Here is a 22,921-nt window from a genome sequence, read left to right as displayed (position 1 = left end):
TCACAACCTATTTGTGTCATGTTTTGATTATTTATCAGCCATATGTGGTATCAAGGCCTAGTGGCATGTACATGTTGCATTTGTCCTTCAGATGGGCATGTCAAGCTAGGGAGGAAGAATATAGTGGATGTCATTTGAACAGCACATAATTATTTAATGTGCATTAGACAGTAAGTAGCATTCATTATCACACCAACAATGACACTAGGTGGACAGCCATGTTCAGTAATATAGTCGTAAATGTTTGTGTTAGATAATCAATACATTGGTTGGTTCGCTAAATGTGTAAAACCAATAAAACCAATGTTATTTAGAGTGGACCTGACCGGCCAGTTTGCACTTGGAGTGGCCTATCCGATCCAACCTGGTCCCTTGGACCATCTAGTCCATTGAATCGGTATTGGGCCTACTGGTCCAATGTCAAAACTGGTTGGTTCTGGTCCCGATGGGGTGAAAAAAGTTAGTTTTGACCTTTGTTTTGGGTTTTTAATTTTTTTTAAAATTATAAGGGTTTTTTTATCCTTGTTGGGTTCGTATGGATGGTGTAAAGAACATCTTTAGAGAAAGGATTTCTCTCTCTCTCTCTCTCTCTCTCTCTCTCTCTCTCTCTCTCACACACACACACACACACACACACACACACACAACGAAAAAACTAAGGCTCAAGGCGAAAATCCAATAACTTTTTCAATCAAAATCCAGCCCAAAGGGCAAAACATTTGACCACCAATTAAGTGTGTGTGATTTTAATTTTAATTTTTTTGTTTTGGATTTAAAAAAGTAAAAATTGGAAAAACAAATTCTTATTATCTGGGTTTACGGCTTTTACAAAAAATTTGTCTATGCAATTTTTTTATACGTAGGGTTCTGATTTTTGAAGGGCTATTAAAATTTGTAAAAGCCCTTACAAAATAAAAACCAAAAATGCAAAGAAAAATGACGACGGGAAGTTATTTTTTTTTGTGTTTTCGGTTTTGATTGTTGAAGGGCTTTTACAATTTGTAAAAATCCTTAAAAAGTAAATCTAGAAAGGCAAAAATAGCAAAATTTATTTTGGGAAGAATTTTATATAATGCTGCAACCTTAAAATATGGAATTAAGGTGCACTTCAAAAGTCCATCAAAAAAGGTTGTTTTGATGTTGGAAAGCCCATCACAACATCGATGTATGAATATGAAAGAAAAAAGATTTCAAGTCTCAAAAATAGTGTATCTTGTAACACATTATCTAGACCGTCCATGTTCAAGATTTTTAGGTGTTAAAAGATCTACTTGATTTGAACCATTTTTGGAGTTTAAAATTTTATAATTAGAGATCAAAATAGGTTATCAAGCCATCCTAAGAATTTATTACACCAAAATTACATTTATGATAAAATTGGGAGGCGCGCCTTAATTTGATTGTTTAAGGTTGCAACCTTATACAAACCACACCCTTTACTTTGTGCATTTTTGTTCTATTTGGTTTTAAAATTTAAGGGCTTTTATAACTCTTCAAAACAAGAAAATATTTAATAGCTTTTATAATTTGCGCCAATGTTGACTATGGAATGTGGACTTTTGTTTTATGCCTTGAAAGGTTAGTTGACTTATTTTTTGTTATTACATATTTGATGTCATTGTTAATGACTAGAATACTGAGTTTTTTAGACTTATTGCTCGATGTTGATGGATTTTTTCTAACAATATTTTTAATTTTTCATTCTTTTATTTTCTTTACTCCTCAGATTCTTTTATTTTCATATTTTAAATTTTTAAATTGACTGACAATTTTGATCACTGAGCTGGTCCATGCCATAGTGTTTGAACGGACCGATGCCCTCACATGCTCAGTGCTTGGTCTAAATAAAATTGTTTAAAACTATACTAGTCTACAGCATGTGATGCACAGGCAAGCACCATTTCGATAATAGAATTAGGGCTTTGGATATCTACATTAGACCGGCCACCAAACCATTGAGAGGTCTGACCCAATCAAAACCCATCTGAACCTTGGTTGAACCTATTGGACCATGTTTAAAAAGAATAAAGAAAAATAGTAGTGATAATCTAGAAATATAAAATATATTTCAAAATTTCCCAACTTTGTTTAACCGGTCTAACATATCACAATCGCCGGTCTAACTGGCTAAAACTTGTCATAGTATGGTTTTGACCGATTTTTAGCCAAACCCAATTTTTTGTTTAGGCCAAACTAAGGCACCAGTCAACAGTCTAATCCATTTGGCCATTGTCGTCTGGTCATGATAATTATTCTATAGATTATATAGGGACTATGGCATATTTAAGTCCTTTTTTATTTGGTAAAAATTTGAAAAGAGAGACTGTTGCAACCTGTAAATGCTTAGTTTGCATACTTCACATCTTTTAGTGGCATTGTGCTCTCTCCAAGGTATTCCACGATGGCCTCTTAGGAAACATGCTACCCTGGCATTCCACAGTCATATAACCATTAGCAATTATGAAAGCAACTCGTGGGTGATTAGGTTGTATTCCTTTAAAATAGTGACCTCTTGAAAACAATGATGACCCTGATTCAGAAGGGTGTCAAAATGTGTTTTCTTGGGCAAGCCTTCTCACACAACACTATTGGGATTTTAATATCTAATAGGTCCTCACTGTGACATTCTCAATGAAAAATCTTACACTGTCTACTCATTATGGCTAGTAAAAAGTTACAATTATAGTAGCAGTTGCAAATTCCATAGTTGCCTCTAGGAACTAGGAAGTCTTTCATGCTGTATTTTACATGTCTCCTGTATCCTGATGGCCTCTGAAAATAAGTTACCCTTGCATGCTAGGGTTCGACATCTTTATTAACTTCCACTCCTACTCTATGGAATGGACTGAATGGTCTTTTTGCATGACTGCTACTTTGAATGTTACTATAGTTTTTCTTTTGTTGTGATATTTTGTCAAATTAAAATGAATGAATACTGGACTGCAGTGAAATTTAGGCATGGAAATGGACCAGAAGGCCCGCCCCTAAAAAACTAGGGCTTCGGCTACAAAATGTGGCCTGAGGGCTGGGCTGGGCCGGACCTGGGCCGACCCTATGGGAAGGGCCAGCCCTCATGAAATTATGTGGATTCTATTGAATAAAAATAAATGTTTTCACTACTATAACTAGATGGAGGAGATGCATGCATGCTTGCTTGTCCTCAAGCCTGTTTCCATTTGTGGCAAATGGAATGCCATGCCAAGAAAGTTTTCAGGAGCTTCTGGTCATTGAGATGAGGCCGCCACTCTCTGTATTTGCCAGCTCATTGATGGTGCAATTAATTCCAGGATAGTTGAGGTTTTATGTTAGATCAAGACAACTTCATAATCTCCCATTTGACTTTGACATTGATGCTTGATGTTCAATGGGGCTTCCACCTTGCTACAGGGCTATCACAGGCAGAAAGTTCGATTTGGACAGGCGCTTGATATTGGAGATTGAAGAAGAGGGATTCTGTTAGGGTGGTGGAAATCTGCTTGGGGTATAAAGTGGGGACCGTACCATCAACTATTTTGGCTTCTTTTTTGGTTGTGTGTGTGAGTGAGAGAGAGAGATCTCAGGAGAAGTTTGTAGGAAAGAGTTCTATGATACATGTAGTGGAAAGATATAAGTGGATATTTGACGTCTTGGAGATGCTTGGAGTTTTTCTTTCAATAAGGTTATCCTCTTTATGGCCTTCTTTAAGTAACATGTGAGTGCCCTTCATGTCCATGTTTTTGATAGACTTAGAAGGAAACTTATATGGATGTATAGTATGAGGGGCATTGCTGCAACTGTGAAACGGGAATATGGGTAAACAATGCTTGAGAATTGCAATTGAATTCATGTTATCATACATCCAAGGAAAAATGGCTAGTAGTGAGGATGTATTGCACCTTAATGACCATGGTCAATATTATTTTAATATGCTTAGGTTTGGTTTTGAATTTTGGGAGATACGCACAAATAATCTGAAAGGATAAAAAAAATTTCCCCAATTGTGAGGTATGTTTCTCCTTCTTTCTTTGGATCGATAAATTCGACGTGGTCATATTTATTTTTTTTCTTTTCCCTGTTTGCTGTTATGGACAGCTAAATCGTCTCTGAAAAGCTGTTTATTTGTATCAGAATAATATTGGAGTATATTCATGGTATCTACACATATAGCCATTCGCACAAAATGCATGTTTATTTGTATCATTATTGTTATATATCATTGATCATTATTTTGCTCGGCCTTTGGTAGGCGTACAAAGAATGTTTTCGATGTGGCATTGAGTGTGCATAAGAAAATTCAACAGAGGGACATCGAAGTGGGAAGGAATCTCGGCAATTCGATTTTGAGGTGGCTTGATCGCATGAAACCATCAGCTCAGATTCGATGTGAGCATCCCATGAAGCCAGGTGGCTTCAATCCGACATTGCGTAACATCCCCAGTCAGCCCCCGGGGACCCAAAGATCTAGCAACAATAAACCCACAGAGCCAGGAGGCACAAACAACCAGCTCTTCTCTTCCATAAATTTATGGCGTAGATCTTCCCCAACTCTTATGAACGGCCAGTATAGGCATATGTCGGTGTTTGGAAAGGAAACAGAGTGGATGAAGCCGACTCTTATGAATGGCCACTATAGAAATATGTCAGTGTTTCGAAAGGAGTGGATGAAGCGGTGAGATTTGATGGTAAAGTGGTGCAATAACAAGCTGAAATGCTATATTTTCTTCAATCGATTTGGAGTTAAATTCTTCTCTTTTTCCCTTTTGGGGGATCTATACATTTTTTCTTGAGGTTTCCTTTTATTTTTGGAAAGGATGGTGTTGGACAACAAAAGGATCATGGCCCACCGTCAATGATGGGGTTTTCCATGACACTGATTTTGCTATGTTCGTTTGTCTGTTTTGACATGAAAACCAAGTTATTGACACAGGCGTTAGAAGGAGAGAGATTTTGATGTTTTAATTGGAGTTTGTGAAGAATGAGCCTTTGTTTTATAGAAGAGGAAATCGAGTATTAGTACTTAAGAAAAATGAAAATTGCTGTAAACACCACAATTGCTTGAAGGTTATGGTGAAGGTATCCCCCTTTCGTTCTTGTGACGCTCATCTAGGATCAACAGGGACATTACTTTGACTTGAATCAAAGTCTTATGGCTGGCTTGAAATGTGTACAATGTATGTAGATGAATACAAACTCGTCTGAGCTAATCTTCCTCACTGATTTACGTTTGTAGATCAAAAGTAGTTCTTTACAGTGTTGCCAATGGTCAACTTCGCTTTATTCTTCAAAGAGGTACATGCATGTCCTTGCTGAGAGTTCTCACTCACATGCACACGAACACGCTCATTTTTGTTCTTTTTATTATTGAGAATGTTTGTACACCTAAGTAGATATTTTTGTTCTTTTGCTTATTGAGAATCTTGTGAGTATAACTTAATGATTCTTGAAATTCTATGAAATAGAAAGAATCATCCAATTGACTCATATTTCTGATATTTTTTCATTGTAGGAGTTGTTTGGTTTGGTGCAAACGGTAAAAAATAGTAGTAGTGGTGCTTTGTTCTTTTAGGAACCAGAGCTGGAGGAGATATTTTCTGAGATGCATTAAATTTTGAGAGACCATAAACACATTGAGATGAAAGAAAATCCCAAGGGCAATTGGAAGTTGGAATCAAAATTGGAGATTTCCAACTCTGAAATCTGGAAGGCAGAAAATTGAGTAACTGATAATGGAAAATATTGTTTGGGTTTAACTTGTAATTATGGGGAATTTGGAAAATTATCTTTTGTTTAAGCTAGCTGACCTGAATTAGTTAGAAAAAGACTTTGATAATGATGATGATGTTTTTGTTTAAGCTGAATGTTAGTAAATTTAACCATTTTCAAAGTGTTCGTTGAAGTTTTCATTAATAAGATGATAATGTTTGTTAAATGAATGAGATTTTGAAATCAGATCACAAATCTTACTGAAATAGACAATCTAATTCACATAGAAAGAAAGGGCATTATAGCACGTCCATGGTGCATCTACTGAAATGGACAATCTAATTCACATAAAAAGAAGGGCATTTGGACGAGGTGAGAACACGTCTAAATAATCTAATTTTATTTTATTTTTCGTCCACATTATATTGAGCTGAAATCTTAGTCTTCTATACTTCTCACCCTCAACCATCTATAGAAAAATAATTTGGAAAATACAATGATTGGAGTACTTCAATTTTATTTTATTTCTATATGTTGGATGGAGCTAAAATTATGGGTGTTTATATTTTTCCCTCTCACATAATTACAAATAACATAAAGATATTTTTAAAAATATAAAAACCTAAAGAACCTTGAAACTCCGCATTATAGTTCACTAGAAAAATGCCATTGACATCAATGTTAGATCTTGATTGGATGGTTCAATGCATGTATGACTATTTCAATTTTCTATATATATATATATATATATATATATATATATATATATATATATATATATATATATATATATATATATATATATATATATATATATATATATATATATATATATATATATATAGAAAACGTTGGGATTAGTCTACTAGCTCATATGAAAATATGAGCTCAACGGTCCAGATTGAATTCCGGTCGATCTGACGATCACGGATGTTCGGTAGTGTTTGAATTTATTTTATTTTTTTTACAAATCTAAACCACTTGAAATTTTAGGTATATGTTCTTCTCATCAAGGCGCACCTAATAAAAATATAAAAACAATTATTCGTTAAAAATAAAATAACCAAAATACCCTTCGAATATTTTTGGGGGTATTTTGGTCAATTTATTTCATGTAAAATAATTTTTTAATATTATTTAAAGATTCACCTATTTTTAATAAACACACGTCTAAATTTCAAATGATTTAGATTTGTATAAAAATAAATAAAATTTAAACACTACCGGACATCCGTGATCGTTAGATCGGTCTATATTCAATTTGGGTCGTTGGGCCCATATGTTCATATGAGCTAGTGAGCTAATCCCAGCTTTTTCATATATACATATATATAAATTTACACATTAAAATTTTCCATAAAAAATATTTTTTTAAAAAAATTACCATTTTACCCGTGAAATTTTGAGGGGTAGTTTGGTTGTTTTATTTTCTATAAATTATTTTTTATATTTTTTATGAAAACCATTCCATGAGATGCACATACTCTCTAAATTTTATCTCAATTTGATCTAGGAAAAAATGTAAAACATTTAAATTTTATCACATTTTCTAAATGACAATATAATCCAAACAGTGGGAAATTCGTATTTCCCATTTTTTTTTGGCAACTTAATCTTTTTTTTTTTTTTGTTGTTTACAAGGTTACAAAAGAATGAAACTTTGATACGTAGTGCTATGAACAGCTGGTACATTCTTGACCCAAGCCCAATTCTTGGCAATTTAATCTTCTAGTGGAGTGGAAGTCCACATTTCTTATTCTTGATAAATATGGATTTTCACTATAGTAGTTCCGATTATCATATTAGTTTCAGAAAGGGATGGTATACAATGAAGTCATTTATTTTTGGTACAAGGTGGTCACAATTAGTTACAACTATCCGATGTGAAATTTGATAGTTTAGGTATATCACAAAGTTCGAAAAAATTACTTTTGAAGTTTGAGCTTACTTCATGAAATAAATGCAGCCACACAATTTTACATCTAATGGTCAAAATTGATTGTGACTATCTTGTACCAAAAAACCCCTTTAAAAATTACTTTTGGATTATTAAAGGGGAAGAGGGAATTTGGGGCAATTAAGAGAGTGTCGTCCAACTCACATTACGGAAAGAAGTTTTCTAACATTAGCAGTACAACTCACATTACGGATAATCAGTTTTCTAACATTAGCAGTACAACTCTTCGGTTAGTACAAGTGTTTGTATAACCGGCCGTTCCGAATCGTAACCGACGAATTAGATCGGTACCGGCAAAATATCGACTCCAGTTAAGGCCGGTTTTGTGGTATTAGTAAAATGTCGGGGACCTCCAAAAAAAATTTAGCATAAAAACCGATCAATTTTTACTAACCGGTCCAGTTTACAGATATAACAGGCCGTATAACGTTCATAACGGTAGTATATTAAATAACTGCCGTTATGTGACACAAAGGCCGCTATTTTAAACAGAATCTGTGATTCACTTTTTGCAACTTTTTTTTATTTGATTTTCTAGCCTTTTTTTTGTTTTTTTCAGTGAATTATTACACTTATGCACCTGAAATTTTCTTTAAATAATTGTTTATTGAATAAAAAATCGAAAAAGAACGATTTTTTGGTGGATTGAAATGGCAAATTTCTAAAACTGTGAAATTTCCACCATTTTATCAATCTGAGTTCAATAACCCATGAATATGCATGGAGAGGGCTTTGATTCATTACTGAAGCCTTAAACTTTTTCTATTTCGATTTGTCGAAAAAGATGAATTATAGAGGTTGATTTTCGCCGAAAATGCTGCAACTCGAAGAACTGTGTTCGATAAAAAAAAAATTGATTTTTGATCGATGTATTCATCGTTTTTTATTGAATTGATCAGTTAAATTTGATCATCAAGGCTTCATCAATAGAATACATCAAGTATGTTGATTTATCATTGAGTATATTTATTTATATGAACCTTTTTTTTTTTGCATTTTGTTTTGAAAATTGTTGGAAGTGAAATATCTACCATTTTTTTAAGAACGATCTCAATAGTGAATTGATCTTCATGATATTTGGGGCATTTTAATTATAATTGAAGTATCTGTCATATCCCCATGTCAATTTGTTCAAAAAATGAAAGATTAGGGGTTGATTTTGACTCTAAAGTTTGTGTTCTTTGGGTCAATTTTAGGGTTCTTAAAAAAACATTATTTCTTAATAAATTTACGTTTTTTTTTATAACAATAGGTTGTTTGTGATGAATATGTTCTTTCTTTTTAATTTTATACATTTTTAGTGAGCTTGTTTGATTGTTTTCAATGTTATATATTTTTAAAAAAAAAATATATGTTTTTTGTGATAAATATGAGAAAAAAATTTCTTTCTTTTTAATGTTATATATTTTTGGTGAGCTTGTTAGATTGTTTTAAATGTTATATATTTTTTATAAAAATATGTTTTTTGCGATGAATATGAGAAAAAAATTTCTTTCTTTTTGATGTTATATATTTTTTGTGAGCTTGTTGGATTGTTTTGAATGTTTTTTTTTTTTTTTTTACAAAAACATGTTTTTTTGTGATGAATATGAGAAAAAAATATTTCATTATTTTTAATGTTATATATTTTTGGTGAGCTTGTTGTATTGTTTTTAATGTTATATATCTTTTTATAAAAATATGTTTTTTTGTGATGACTATGAGAAAAAAAATATTTATTTCTTTTAAATGTTATATATTTTTTTAACAAAAATATGTTTTTTTGTGATGAATATGCGAAAAAAAAAATATTTCTTTCTTTTTAATGTTATATATTTTTGGTGAACTTGTTAGATTATATATTTTTTTATAAAAGTATGTTTTTTTGTTCTAGTTTCTACTTCAGTGTGGAAATGTGGAATGAGTTTGTGTTGACTGAATAGTTACTTCAGTGTGGAAATGTGGGATGAGTTTGTGTTGATTGAATAGTATTAAAACATTCATGTTTCTTGCTTAAGTTTACTGTATAAAACAATGAATTCTTCAGGGTTTTGATAGAAAATCATAGCATGTGGTAAAGGTACTTCATTATGTGCTACATTTTATTATGTGCTACATTTCATCTTTTGCAGGTTGGTATGAGTACATTCATCACAAATTTCCAGCCACATCTAATTTAGACTTTGGAAACGTTGTTATATAAGGTTTCATTACGTTAGACTTTATACCTACCAATATATTTATTGAAGACTACTGATATATTTATTGCAACACTATTGACTGTTATTCAGTGAGAATCTATGAAATTACGGTAGAAGTCTAGTGAATTTGCAAGAATTTTCTATTGCTCTATTGAAACCATGAATTGTCTGCACTCTATGATGCTGATCCAAATGACTAATATATGACCATGCACTCTATGATGCTGATCCAAATGACTAATATATGACCAGTCTAGAAGATGAAAAGAAAAAAAAAATGACTTATATACGACTTAATCTAAGTTTTTTTTAAAAAAAAAATATTTTGGGGGTTTTTTACTTTTTTTTTTTTTTTTTTTTAAATCTCCTTGATAGGTTGGTCCAGTTAACCGCCCCTGTTAGTCCAGTTCCGGTTTGAACCGCTTCCAGCCTCATGATCGGTTAACCGTTCCGATTCGATTTCACGAACACTGGTTAGTACTACTAAATGAAGAGCTGCACTAAAGAATAAAAAACAAGAAAACGTATTGTACTAGAGAAGGAGAAACAAGAAGATGCTCGCCCTATTTTGTTGAGAACAATTGTTTCATTTGGGCTGGACCGTATTTTTATAATATATGGTCCATCTGAAAACAATTGTAACTAACAATCCACATGTATTTTTAATATAATTTTTAGTTTTAGTTTTCAATTTTTTTTTCATATTCATGATCTCGATGTTAAAGATTATATATTCTTTAAAAATTAGGTTTAAATTATATTTAAAAAATATATTTATTGCCAAGACCGCATTTCTACGGTATGTGGGTTGGCTGCATGCTAACCGCGTCCTTTTGTTTATATCGTGCATAAATGTAACATCTTTTATTAAGTAAAAATCTAAATTGCAAGTAGGGATATAGACCCGCTGAGTTCAAGTATGTGTTTTCCATATTTTCTTTTTTCTTTTTTATTTGCCTCTATTAGGCCTTGGCTAGAACACTTTCAGCTTGGTCCAGGCCGCGCTCGAACCAGGGTTGGCCGAGCTGTTGCCAGCCCTAGCCTCGATGAGCTTTTAGTTGGTTTTAAGAAGATAGTAATCCTACAATTTTTTTTTTTTTTTTTTGATAATAATGTTGCCACCGAAATTTCATGTAGAAAATCTTAGAGGTCATTTGGTTTGTGTGAAATGATTTACAGGAAAATATTTTTATAAAAAGGATTGTATATAACAAGGCCATTTACCTATAGTACAAAGGGGTCATTGTTGTTTATAGTATACGACATAAAATTTGATAGCTTTGGTGTGCAATAAAAGTTTGAGAAATTTTCCTTTGAACGTTGAGCTTGATCAATAAAATAAATGTACCTACTAAATTTCACATACCATGATCAAGAATAATTATGATCACCTTAAACAGTCTACTGAGAAAGAATTTCTCAAACATGGTTTTCCCCATTTTTAGAAAGCACACTTGAAACCCTGCGTAATCAATTTTGTATATGTGATAAGTTGTTTGATGAACCATATTCCAAAAAATGTCATAATGTCATACCGAATATTGAGATTAAATGTCATAATGTCTACCCCACTGCGCGAAATTTCAATTGTTTGTATGACAAGCATCTATAACATTCACATCCCATTGAGCTTTTTTTTAAAAAAAACATATTGGTATGTTTCTCAGCTGAATTTCAGATCTATTTACCACTCAAACCTCTGCAAACATCAACAGAGCATATAAAAAATTATGTAAAAACTCACAAAAGTTGGGGAGGAATCAAGTTAAGAAAACAACCCCTCCCCCTTATTTAAAAAAGAAAAAAAAGAACACTATTTCCCTAAAATTTGGAACAAAATTCAGCGAAAAAAGCAGATCCATTAAACCCAAAAGCTTTTAAATTTGGGTGCTCCATTTAGGGCTGGCAGAGGTTTAAGGTCTGTAATAGGTGCCTGAGACTCTGCAATGGACAATTTGGGAGAGTGGAGATATGAAATCGTTGGGTGATAGATGGGTTCGGGTGAATTCTCTAGCTTAGAAAGCGAGGTTCCATGAAGGTAATGTTGGGATATATCGGCAGAACCCCTGACGAAGGAGAAGGTTATGCAGAGAGAAATGGAAGTGCTTCCTTCCTGTTGGAGGAGAAGGGTTTTGTAGGGAGAGAAATTCCACCTGAAGAGCAGTTTTTTTAGAGAGAGATGTCTGGGATGCAAGCTTGAATTTTCCAAGTTATTTCTATCATTACCAATTGAATGGACTGGTTTTGATTCTCATTTGCCCTCCGATTTCTTTCTTGCCAAGTGTCCTAGATTGTGCTAAGAAAAGCGACCCTCGATCTTGTTTGTAAATTGTTTTTTGAACCAATTTACTAAAGGGTCTTGGTCATTTGATCCAGCTATTGTATTAGTGTTGACTTTGTAAATATTGTTTGGCGAATGTGAGAATACTATTAGCTTGCACAATTAGCAGATGTTTGTCCACTAAGTTTCTGTTCTTATCCATTGAACTAACTTGATTGGATGAATAGGTACTCATTGTTGGCCAGTTTCAAAAGTTATGAACTGAAGATGTCCTGTAGCTAGGGATGTCCTGTAGCTAGGGCTTCACTGGGTAAGGTGTTGACAATTGCAATTATACACCCTGTGTAAGAGTTATTAACCACCTAGATCAGAATGCCCAAGAAACAGGATGGTGTATGACCAATCTTATAGCATAATTTCTTTCAAGCACTTCGAGAATGCCTATTCATAAGCTGGCGGCTAGCTTGAGTATGTAGGATTATGAAAATACCAACAAATGAGCTTTGGTAGTATAGTGATGGTTAGGGTAGTGGAGCGTCATGACATTTTGAGTTACATTCCTATCACCGACAATGGCCTCCTTCCCCATCTCAAGAACAACCAAAGAGAATCAGACAACTTTCTTAATAGCAAAGAACCCTACTAGCATCTTTGCACGGTAGAACATGTGTTAATGGTGGTCGCATAACCACCAAATTTACTCCCATTATTAATAATATGTAGAAATAACTCTGAGAAAAAAGCATCTTTGCACCGTAGAACATGTGTTGACGGTGGTCTCATAACCACCAAATTTACTCCCATTATTAACAATATGCAGAAATTAGGTACAATTTGATCAAAACACAGCAATTATGTTCTCCGTCTTCCCAGAAATGAGATGTAATAACTTACTGTAAATTCTTCAGCAATTCGCAGAATCTAAAGTTCAATTTTGCAGTAAATTGCATCCTTCCAGTATTTAGAGAGTGCTATAGATTGCATTAGATCACATTCTTCTTCTTTTTTTCTTTTCTTTTTTCTTTTTTTTGTGTTTAGAGAGGTGCTTTTCATATGACAATGCAAAGGGCGTATGCTATTCCACCTCTCCGATTAACATAGAAGGAAAAGACAAATTAACATTTAAAAAGAAAATTACATAGAAGGAAAAAGAGGGGGAAAAGAAAAGGGAATTAATTTAAATTAGTTTGAGGGACTAAAAGCATATTAACAAATTGATTATTGGCTAATGATAACAAAAACCCTTTCATAGTTCTACAGAAAGCCCGAACTCTATATGTATGTACAATACAGGGATAAACATTTCAAATGTTATATAATATTGTTCCAAATTGGAAATCCAGATTTTTGCTAATCATGTGGCACTAAACCTATCCTAATTCTGGTTTAAATTTCTTCCATAGTTTACCAGGAATCCATTGAAACTGTACCAAGTCGAAAGTAAAAGATGGCAAACACTGCCGCCATTGCTTCAGAATTTTCATCCATAATTTAAATACAAGTGCATATTGAAGAAGACCAGACATCGTCCAAACATTACGGTCGAATTTCTCAGGCCAACTTTGACACTAAATTCTCTTCACGAGTGCTTGATGAGGAAATCAATCAAAGGTTTCATTTTTACCTATTGAAGAGGGTAATGTAGGAACCAAAACCCAAATGGCGGCATTGTAGTGCTAACCACTAATCAAGATGCTGCGGTAAATACTAAAAAAGTTGGGTTATAAAAGTAAAAGATTCGGGTGGTAAAGTGAGAGTTTCCTATATTATAGACTGAACATTGATTATTTGGAGCGCTGAGAACAAAAAGAAAGATGTTTTGATGTAATAACCTTGAACAGATCAGCCGTAACACTTTCTCAAAGTCTGGTATCTTGAATTTTGGCAAAGTATCATGAACTGAGAAAGATGAGGGCATCATGTTCACTTTTTTTATGCATTTTTTTCACCAGACCCTATTCTGAACTAATTAGGGCCTGTCTATCCAGTCAGACCAGGAACTTCATAGAATCACTCTGCTTGATCACTTCAAAAAGCAATTCAGTATATTTACTGAATGTTATTAATACTATCCACCCACAATCTTGTATTCACTCTGAGAGGACATGGATTTGAGTTTACCCCTGCCTCATTCCAATTAAACATTTAAGAACCATAATAATAAGTGAAAAAACTGTTACCTTAGGTGTCAAGCTTCTATATAACCATATTGGTCTTGACTTGTTTGCTTGCCCCAAATGGGCAACCAGGACTGAACCGGATGGACTAGCTTGATCTGGTTACTCGATTTAATTCTTTCTAAGACCTAACCATCATGTGATTCCTTTATGAATAGATCAATAGAATATCCACCGAGACTATGATCATTCTAAGACCATCATGTGATTCCTTTATGAATCGATCAATAGAATATCCACCGAGACTATGATCATTCTAAGACGAGGACATGCTAGGCTAGAGTTCTTCTGCCATTTTGGTTTGAAACAACCAATGGGAACTAATACGAAAGTCAAATGTTTAAAGTTTATTGCTTACACAAATTAAACTCAGATAGAGTTTGTCAAATTGTTAATACTGGTCAGTTTTTCAAATAATGGACCAGACAAAAACTGACTAAGTTCGTAATAGTCATGCATGAGCTAAAAGGACAAGCTCGGATGTTTTTTTCCCTCCCTGATTGCAATACATGAGATTTGAACTTACAACACAAGGTGTTAAAAGAGCTCAAAAAAAGAAAAAAAACCTGGGCTATCACATGTTACTCACTAGCTCTAGAGTTTTAGTAAACAAGAAGAACAAGGAGACTACTGGAGTATACATGTTCCCCACAAAAGAACTCGAAACTTTCAAACAACAGAAGGAAAACTCTAAGGAGAAGAAATAAAAGACACAATTGCAAGGAACAAAGACTGGAAGAACAATATGAAATAAATAGAAAGAGAAACCAGTTTGCCGAGGAGTTGGTTATAGAAACTCCAAATCCCCATGCAAGCGTGGGAAAACCCACTTATATCAATCAAGTCCAGGCTCCATGTACGCAACCTTCCTCCGCTAATAAATTGGAGGAAGAAAATTTTATCAAAGAGATACCAAAAACAAGGAGGCAATACAAACTACAAAAACAAAGTAGGAAGAGACTACAAAAGTAGAAGAAACTCACTCCTTAGAGTCCTATGTCCATGAATTATCAAAAGCAGCACTGGTAATGGCCTGTGCAAACTCCTGATAACTGATCCTTCCATCCCCATCAGTGTCTGCCTCCTTGATCATTCCTGTAAGCTCTTTAGCAGTCAAAGCATGGCCCAGTCTAGCCATTGAATGGGCCAATTCAGCAGCTGTTATATAACCATTTCCATCTCTATCAAAAAGCTGAAATAGAGATTGAAGTTGTTCATCTGTGTAAGGAGACTTAGCTGGTAGAAGCTCTGGTGCTACTAAGCCAACAAATTCAGAAAACTCTACAAGACCATTGCTATTGGTGTCAGCCCTTTGAATTAGGGCTTCGAGTTGGTCAGGGCTTGGTTTCAGGCCAAGAGAGCGAAGAAGAGAACCGAGCTCCAATTGGGTTAGGCTTCCATCATTGTTCCGATCAAAAGATCGAAAGATTTCTCGAAGCTCTGATAATTGTTCATCATCAAGTTTCACTGAGCCATCGGCCATGGTTATCTTTCCTTTACTTTTTGCCTTTTCGTTGTTTACCCACTTCTGTTTTGACTAAAAATGGAGAGGAGCTCAGAGAGTTGTAGCTATTGAAGAAGCTCAGGCTCTATGACAACAATGGTATTATAGTGGTTTTGAAACTTCGCAGTGGATTGATTTCTTCATCTTTTATCCAATGCCAACCGGTTTAAATTGGCGTTCTATGGGAAGTGATTTTACCACTGTCTCCTCTTGCTACTCCTTTGTTTCCGAAAAGAATTAGGGTTTCTCTGCTCGATATTGAGCTCTTTATGAATCTTTAGTGTTTCCCTCTGTTTTCTGTGTTTTGCCAGAAAGGAAATTCTCCAGTAACCACCTTTCTATAACTTTTTGTACCACTTTTACAGGATCTTTAAGCCTTTCACCCAACTTTAACGGGATCTATGACCTAAAAATGTTTCTCTTGATCTATGACCTAACCAGTAACAATTTTCTAACAAAATTGTAGAATTCAAAGGAAAGCATTTACCTTATTTTCACCCATCTTAGAGCTTCCTCTGTAGATTGATCCTTCAGCTTTAACCAAATACTCAATCTTTTAGCTTTCCTTTTCTGGATATCTAACGTAACTGTAACTTCAACCTTCTATCTGTGTTTGTATTTTGTACAAGGATTTTTAGCCCTCCGAACCTCTTTTCTCGCAATGTGAGGTCTCAATGGATATTTAACGTCAAGACCAAACGATCGTTTGAAAATGGCTTTGCAAATTCATTCAATGAACTTTCAATACAGCAAATTCATTCAACGAACTTTCAATAAAGTAAATTCATTCAATGAACTTACAATAAAACTGCAAAGTGTGCTTCGCCCGGTCACTTTATGCTACTCCTTTTCCTCGATCTTCGCCACTTTCATGAATCCTTAATCATCTGATTCACCTTTTCTCGTAATCTCAATCAAATATCGGAAAAAAAATTTCGAACACAGATATCGGAATTTTGTAACTCCCTTTCACTGTGCACTCTTTTTTTTCCGCTAAATGAATGACATTTCCAAGGATCCAAAACCAAATGCTTCGACTTTTGGCTCAATCTCTGGGATTTTAGCCGATCTTTCCGATTCTGCAACTCCTTTATGATCTAAGCTTCTCCATCAAGGTGAACCTTGAAATTTCCATGGATCTTCAACCATTTGGTATGCCTGCGATGTGTAGCTTCTTGGAAATGGCTTTCTGGTGAAAACTTAGGGTTCCTGTGTCTGGTTTTGGTGTGACTTTGATGGGGGCTAGGTCTCGTTCTGATTTGGTGGAGAAAATGGGTGACATTTTCGTCAACAACCCCACCGCCTAAAATAAGTATATAGAGAGAAGGAAGAGAGAGAAAGAGAGCCTAGAATAGAGAGAGATAATGGAGAGAGAGAGAGAGAAATGTGTCCGTGAAAGCACGTTTTGCTGCCGCTCTTTGCCTGGCAGACTCCGTCAAAGGAATGGAGGAAGAAGAGGCGCTTGCTCCCTCCCCTCAACTCCCCTATTTTAAATAGGAGGGGGAGAACCTAACAAGTAAACCTTAATTTTCATAGAATTACGACACTGCCCTTCAGATGTCTGTGATAGGAAAATCTCCTAGCAAAAACTGTGGGAAATCATGGTGGCCCACCTAGGAAAATATTTTTGAAAAATACAAGGAGAGCGTTGATTGAGGGTGAGTGAGGGGAGGCGGGCATGGGTTCATAGGAGTGACGAAGATTTATTTATTTTCAAATAATAATTTCTTTTCCATGATGATGATGCGTACGGGTGACAATGGGTTGGGTCCGGCTAGTCTCGGACACATATCCGAATGTACTCGGGTCTAGGTTTTGGACCCATACCTATACCTGCCAAGTCTCTGATCAATCTTGTCAGGTCTCAGGTTGGGTTGGATCCATTGCCGCCATCACTCACAGCTTCTTTTGTTGTTTTTTACTATCATATACCCATATTATTGGCATCACGTGCCATTAGATTTTAAGCCGTCTGATTTGCTATTTAATAGCTAAATATGACTAAAAATTCTTATTGTATATGATCATTAATCCATTCAAATGAATACAGCTTGAAGTATTTTATCTCCAGCAGTTTACAGGTACAAATCGGGTCTAATTGGATCTGAACCCATACCTAAATAGTGTTTGGGTTCAGGTTTTGAACCCAAACCCGACCCACGGGTCCAAATGTTGAACCTATACCTGGACCCGTATCGAGTATACCCGCCGGGTCCCGCATCGGGACCGGGCGCATTGCCACCCCTAATGATGCGGAACCCAATAGTCCACAAAAAGTGATACGATGATGATGAAATTTTCTTAATATTTAGTTGGAAGATTTTACAGGTTAAAAGAAGGCCAATGGGAAGATTCTCACGACTTTAGAGGTAGCAATTTGTCGAAGCGTGAGGACTGTGGGTAGAGAAAATTTACTTTTAGAAATAAAGCAGTTATTTAATAGGGAAATTTTCACAAAAGATCAGAAAAAATTGGGCATGACAAAACGATTTCTCTCCCACTTTGAGCATTGATTATGGGATATAATTGGTGATGCATCACTTTTAGAAAGTAATATCACGAATGTTAATTTTTTATGGAACAGGAGTCGAATTTAAATATTGGCTAGGTAAGCATAGTATAGTAAGAGAAGTAGTTATAAACTTGTAACCATCCATGGGGCGGTAACGGGAGGGCCCCAATTGGTAGAAAGAAACCCACAAACCGCTATTATCCTATCCTTGGTAGCAGGAGTAGGAAAAAGGAGTTTATCGCCCATTCGCCCTTAAAAGAAGTAGAAAAGAAGAAATAGGAAAAAGAAGAAATAGTAATAGTTTCATTATTTATCATCGTAAATAGAACAAATTGAACAAATCAGGGGAACGACAGGGATTAAACAAATCGAACAAATCGGGGAACGGCAGGAATTAAACCCAAACATGCGCTTAAACATTGCATTTTCTTTTGGGGTACTTTAGTAGGGAAGACAACCCTATCTATTTATTCAAATGGTTTAGGAGTTAGTTTTTTGAAAGTATTAGTGGAATGGTGTCAATAGGAATGAAAACTACGACGTGGTGACTAACATATGGGGGTACTACCACCACGACCCCAACCCTAACCCCATTCTTAAAGATTGCATACTTGGATGTAAAAAAAGTTGACTCTACAAGCTTTTGTTTGTTTGTTTCAATGTGTTTTGCCCCCCTCTTTTCTTATCTTGTAAGAGTTTGTATATTTTGAGATTATTTTTGTCATAAAGCATTAGATGTCAATACGGGTGGTTTGAAGTGTGTTACAAAGATTAAATTATTTTTTTTCAAATTTTGAGTCAAGCTACTAAAACTTACAACTACCTAATTTATAATCTAAAGGACGATAGTGATTATAATTTTGTAATTTTTACCTCGCCGTGTAATGATGCATTAGTAAGCTTAATAAGACATGCTATTGAACCCAAGCATACCTACCTATATGGAGAGGCAGGTTTTGGCCTCCGACTCCATCACTTTTGTTCTTTATCATTTTTTTTGTCATTATTTTCTTGATAGAGTAAAATGGAGGATTAAGATTTATATAACTAACCCTAAATAGTTAAAACAAAGCTCTGATGACAACGATGATGATTTTTAATCATCCTTTCAGGTTTTCAACTAATTGGCTCCATCAGTTTAGGAAAGTTGAACCCCTAATTCTCGAGTGAATTCTAAAATATTGTTAGTGATTATTGATGATTGAGAAGAGAATAATATTACATTATTTCGGGAGAAGACATGCGCGCCACTTGGTTGGAGAAGGTTCAACAACTTAATATAATTATGTTACAATAAGGAAGGATAATATATAATTCATTGCTTGTGGTGCGTTCTAGTCTTTGCCTTTAAACTTCCCGACAAACACATGCATGTTCCCTTTGGAAGAAATATATATATATAGTGTCTAGGTATTAAGAAAAATCAAGGGAACTACTCATAGGTGCATTTTAAACAATCTAATTGTCTACTTAAAGCGATCAAAATAAGGTGCGATTTCAAATCTTGCTTGAAGATGTAGTTTTGGTATAAATAACTCTTATAATTATTTTAAAAAAATTATGAAATTTATAGCTCCAAAAAATATGCAATAAGATAATCTTGAAAATGAATGGTCAAGATAATGTGTGGTACAAGATGAGGAATAGATAGACTACGCTGGGTGGGTCTGGCTCAAGCATCCCTATCATGTATTTAAGAACTTCTTTATCCATATGGCTTCTTTGGCTTCTCGGTCTGCCAAGATATGGCACCACCCCCATACAAGAATAAATAACCCAAAGTTAACCTTAAGCCATCCGGATCCTCTTGATAATCATAATCTCTATATCCCAAGACACTAAGTTCACTCACATTTCTATAGGTCAAGGCATAATTAATGGTTCTTTTTAGGTATCTCATGATTCTCTTAACGGCTTTTCAATGTTCGAATTTGGGGTCACTTTGAAAACATCCTATTAAACTTTGAGCAAAAGCTAGGTTAGGCCTAATCCCATTGTTAGATACACTAGTGACACCACGATATTTCTATATGGAACCTTTTCCATCTCACTTCTCTCATAGTCAGCTATTAGGCTCATATTGGCACTTAATTTCATTCTCTTCTCTATAGGTGTGTCAATGGATTTGCACTCACTCATCCCAAACCTTCAAGAACCTTGTTACAATATGTGGATTGAGATAATTAAATTGTATGGGCTGCTCTATCTCTTATTATTTGAATTCCCAACACATATGAAACTTCCCCCAAGTCCTTTATGTAAAAGTTATTTGATGGCAATACCTTTGTCTTCCTTATTAGGTCTAAGGTGCTACTAGCTATTAGAATGTCCTCCATATAAAGGGTCGTGAATATGATACCAGTCCCACTTGTCTTAACGTAGACACAATGATCATCTTAATTTCCCTTAAAGTCACTCTTTATTAATGTTTGGTGAAATTTGAGGAACATCTCTTTGAATCTTGTTTGAGTCCATATAGGGATTTATTGAGTTTAAATACTTGTCTTATTTCCCTTTATTTTGAATCCCTCGAGTTGGTTCATATAAATCTCCTCTTCTAAGTCATCATTCAAGAAAGTGGTTTTGACATTCATTTGGTGTAATACTAGGTCAAGGTAGGCGGCGATGGATAGAATCATTCTTATGGAAGAGCCATCTTAACAACAAGTGAATAGGGGGCTGTTTGGATACCTGAAAATATATTGTCTGTGAAATATATTACTGCCGTAATATATTATCTGCAAATAGATTGTTACCGTTTGAGTAGTATTTAGATGCAATTTGAGAAATACATGGCTACTATTTGGTTGTCAGGAAAAAAATATGAGAAATACATTACGAACATTTTACCGCACTTGCCTATAAACTATCATTTCTTTCTTTCTTTTTTATCACAAAATTCCACTGAAATGCAGAATTAAAATCATCACATTATTCCAAAAATATTTTCTAATAATAACATCATCACCATTCCAAAAAGATTTTCGAACAATAACTTGTATCATTATAAAGTCATCATCACACAATTTCTTATTTTTTTTGTATGTCTTTGGCACTTACATGGAATCACATGTCTTCTAACATGATTAGACTTTGGTTTCAACATGATAAGTCATTGGAATAATATGTTTGGAATAACATGTTTTTATTGTGATAAGCCTTATTTTTATTTATTTTTTATAGAAATCTTTCAAATGTCTATTTATATAATTTCAAACAAGCATTAAATTTATGATACCAAATTAAAAATCTTTATGGTACAAGGAGAATGGATATGCTAAGGAGAGAGGGAGAATGGAAAAAATCCAGATAAGAGAGTAAAGGGCTTTAAAAAAAAAAGTCCAGATGAGAGGAAGGGGCTTAAAGATAAAAAGTTCTGCTTAAAAAAAGAAAAATGCCGGTGAGAAGAAGGGGAGCACCTTTATGCAAACCACTTAGTAGGGTTCAAGAGAGAGGGGACGGGCTTAGAGAAAGAGGTCTAGATGACAGGAAGGGGCTTAAAGATAAAAAGGGTTGTTTAAAAAAAAAAAAAAAAAATACAGATGAGAAGAAGGGGAGCACCTTATGCAAACCACTTAGTAAGGTTCAAGAGAGAGGGGACGGGCTTAGAGAAAGAGGGAGCACCTATGTAAACCGAGTAGGCTGGTTGGCATGTTGAAGAGAGAGGAGACGAGCTTAGAGAAAAGGGAGCACCTATGTAAAGCATTTTATTAAACTTGTATAGGGCAGAAAGATCCATGCGAAAGATTTCTAAAGATTACCCGTCAAGCGTGTAATAGATTTTTCACCATTCATCGCTTAATGTGTTTCATGATTTTTTGAGAAATCTTCGTTAATCTCTTTCCATTTCTTTACTATAAAGTCTAACCAAACAGTGGAAAATGTCATATTTATAGATTTTCAAGTACCCAAAAGGTGGAAAATATTATATTTATAGATTTTCAGGTACCCAAGCAACCACTAGGTGTCAAAAAATCTACCCCTTCCTTGTTGGTAAACCCTTTAGCCACAAGTATTACTTTGAATTTTTCATTATGCCTAAATACCCACTTACATCCAATGACCCTACGGTTAGATGGTGGGTGAACCAACTCCCATAGTTAAGACTTTTTATAATAGAATTCATCTCATCTTCCTTCCCTAATTTACTTTCCAGACAAAACATGGCTTGTTGATAAGAAAATGGTTCATGATCGGATTCCTCACTTATTCTCTCGTAGATTTCTCCAAGTCAAGAATTTGAGCAGTCTCCTCACTCTCTCACTACTTCTAAGTCGAGGTATCTCTATATTAGCTCAAGTTCTTGAAAATAACTCTCTTTTTGGGTCACTTCTCTCTCAAAAAAATTTTCTTCAAAGAAATGAGCATCAAAGCTTTCATTTATATTCGTATTGGATGGATCATAGGGCACGACAAGGCCAGGTCAAAAAATCAAAAGAAAAAAAAGAAGGCCCACCGAGGCTGGGCTGAACAGGGCCAGCAATTGCCCTAGACCAAGGCCCTATTTTTTAGGGCGAAGCCTACCAGGCCGCCCAGCTCATTGCCGGCATCAATTCTAATGGGGACTTGGTGCAAATACGACCGAGCAATGATACAAGGCGTTCGTTCCGGTCAAAAGGGGTTAGACA

The 22,921-nt window shown here is 34.8% G+C and overlaps 1 protein-coding gene and 1 long non-coding RNA gene across 3 annotated transcripts; one reads left to right on the top strand and one right to left on the bottom strand.

Annotated features, from left to right (window-relative positions):
• Positions 1–4,647: 4,647 nt before the first annotated feature.
• LOC148782921 (uncharacterized) lies at positions 4,648–5,863 on the top strand. Its single transcript, XR_016051401.1, has 2 exons — positions 4,648–5,268; positions 5,486–5,863. It is a non-coding gene; the product is annotated as an uncharacterized LOC148782921 (long non-coding RNA).
• Positions 5,864–11,317: 5,454 nt separating this feature from the next.
• Positions 11,318–16,297, bottom strand: LOC18443810 (Calcium-binding EF-hand family protein). Of its 2 annotated transcripts, none has more exons than XM_020673259.2 (2): positions 15,261–16,297; positions 11,318–11,972 (listed from the first exon to the last, which is right to left on the bottom strand). In XM_020673259.2, exon 1 carries the CDS (start codon positions 15,758–15,760, stop codon positions 15,272–15,274), a length of 489 nt encoding a protein of 162 aa, XP_020528918.1. In that variant the 5' UTR covers positions 15,761–16,297; the 3' UTR covers positions 11,318–11,972; positions 15,261–15,271. The 2 variants fall into 2 exon arrangements, with proteins under 2 accessions (XP_020528918.1, XP_011626909.1); XM_011628607.3 differs by lacking the exon at positions 11,318–11,972 and adding an exon at positions 15,008–15,151.
• Positions 16,298–22,921: the final 6,624 nt, after the last annotated feature.

The sequence above is a fragment of the Amborella trichopoda genome, chromosome 3, assembly GCF_054954075.1.
Source record: "Amborella trichopoda isolate Santa Cruz 75 chromosome 3, AtrichopodaSantaCruz75HAP2 v2.0, whole genome shotgun sequence".
In the NCBI taxonomy this organism is placed as follows: domain Eukaryota; kingdom Viridiplantae; phylum Streptophyta; class Magnoliopsida; order Amborellales; family Amborellaceae; genus Amborella; species Amborella trichopoda.
This window is presented reverse-complemented; position numbering and strand designations above follow the sequence as displayed.

Bases quoted from the DNA above. Each gene is read 5' to 3' on its own strand.
- LOC18443810 (XM_020673259.2), bottom strand. From the start codon at position 15,760: ATGGCCGATGGCTCAGTGAAACTTGATGATGAACAATTATCAGAGCTT.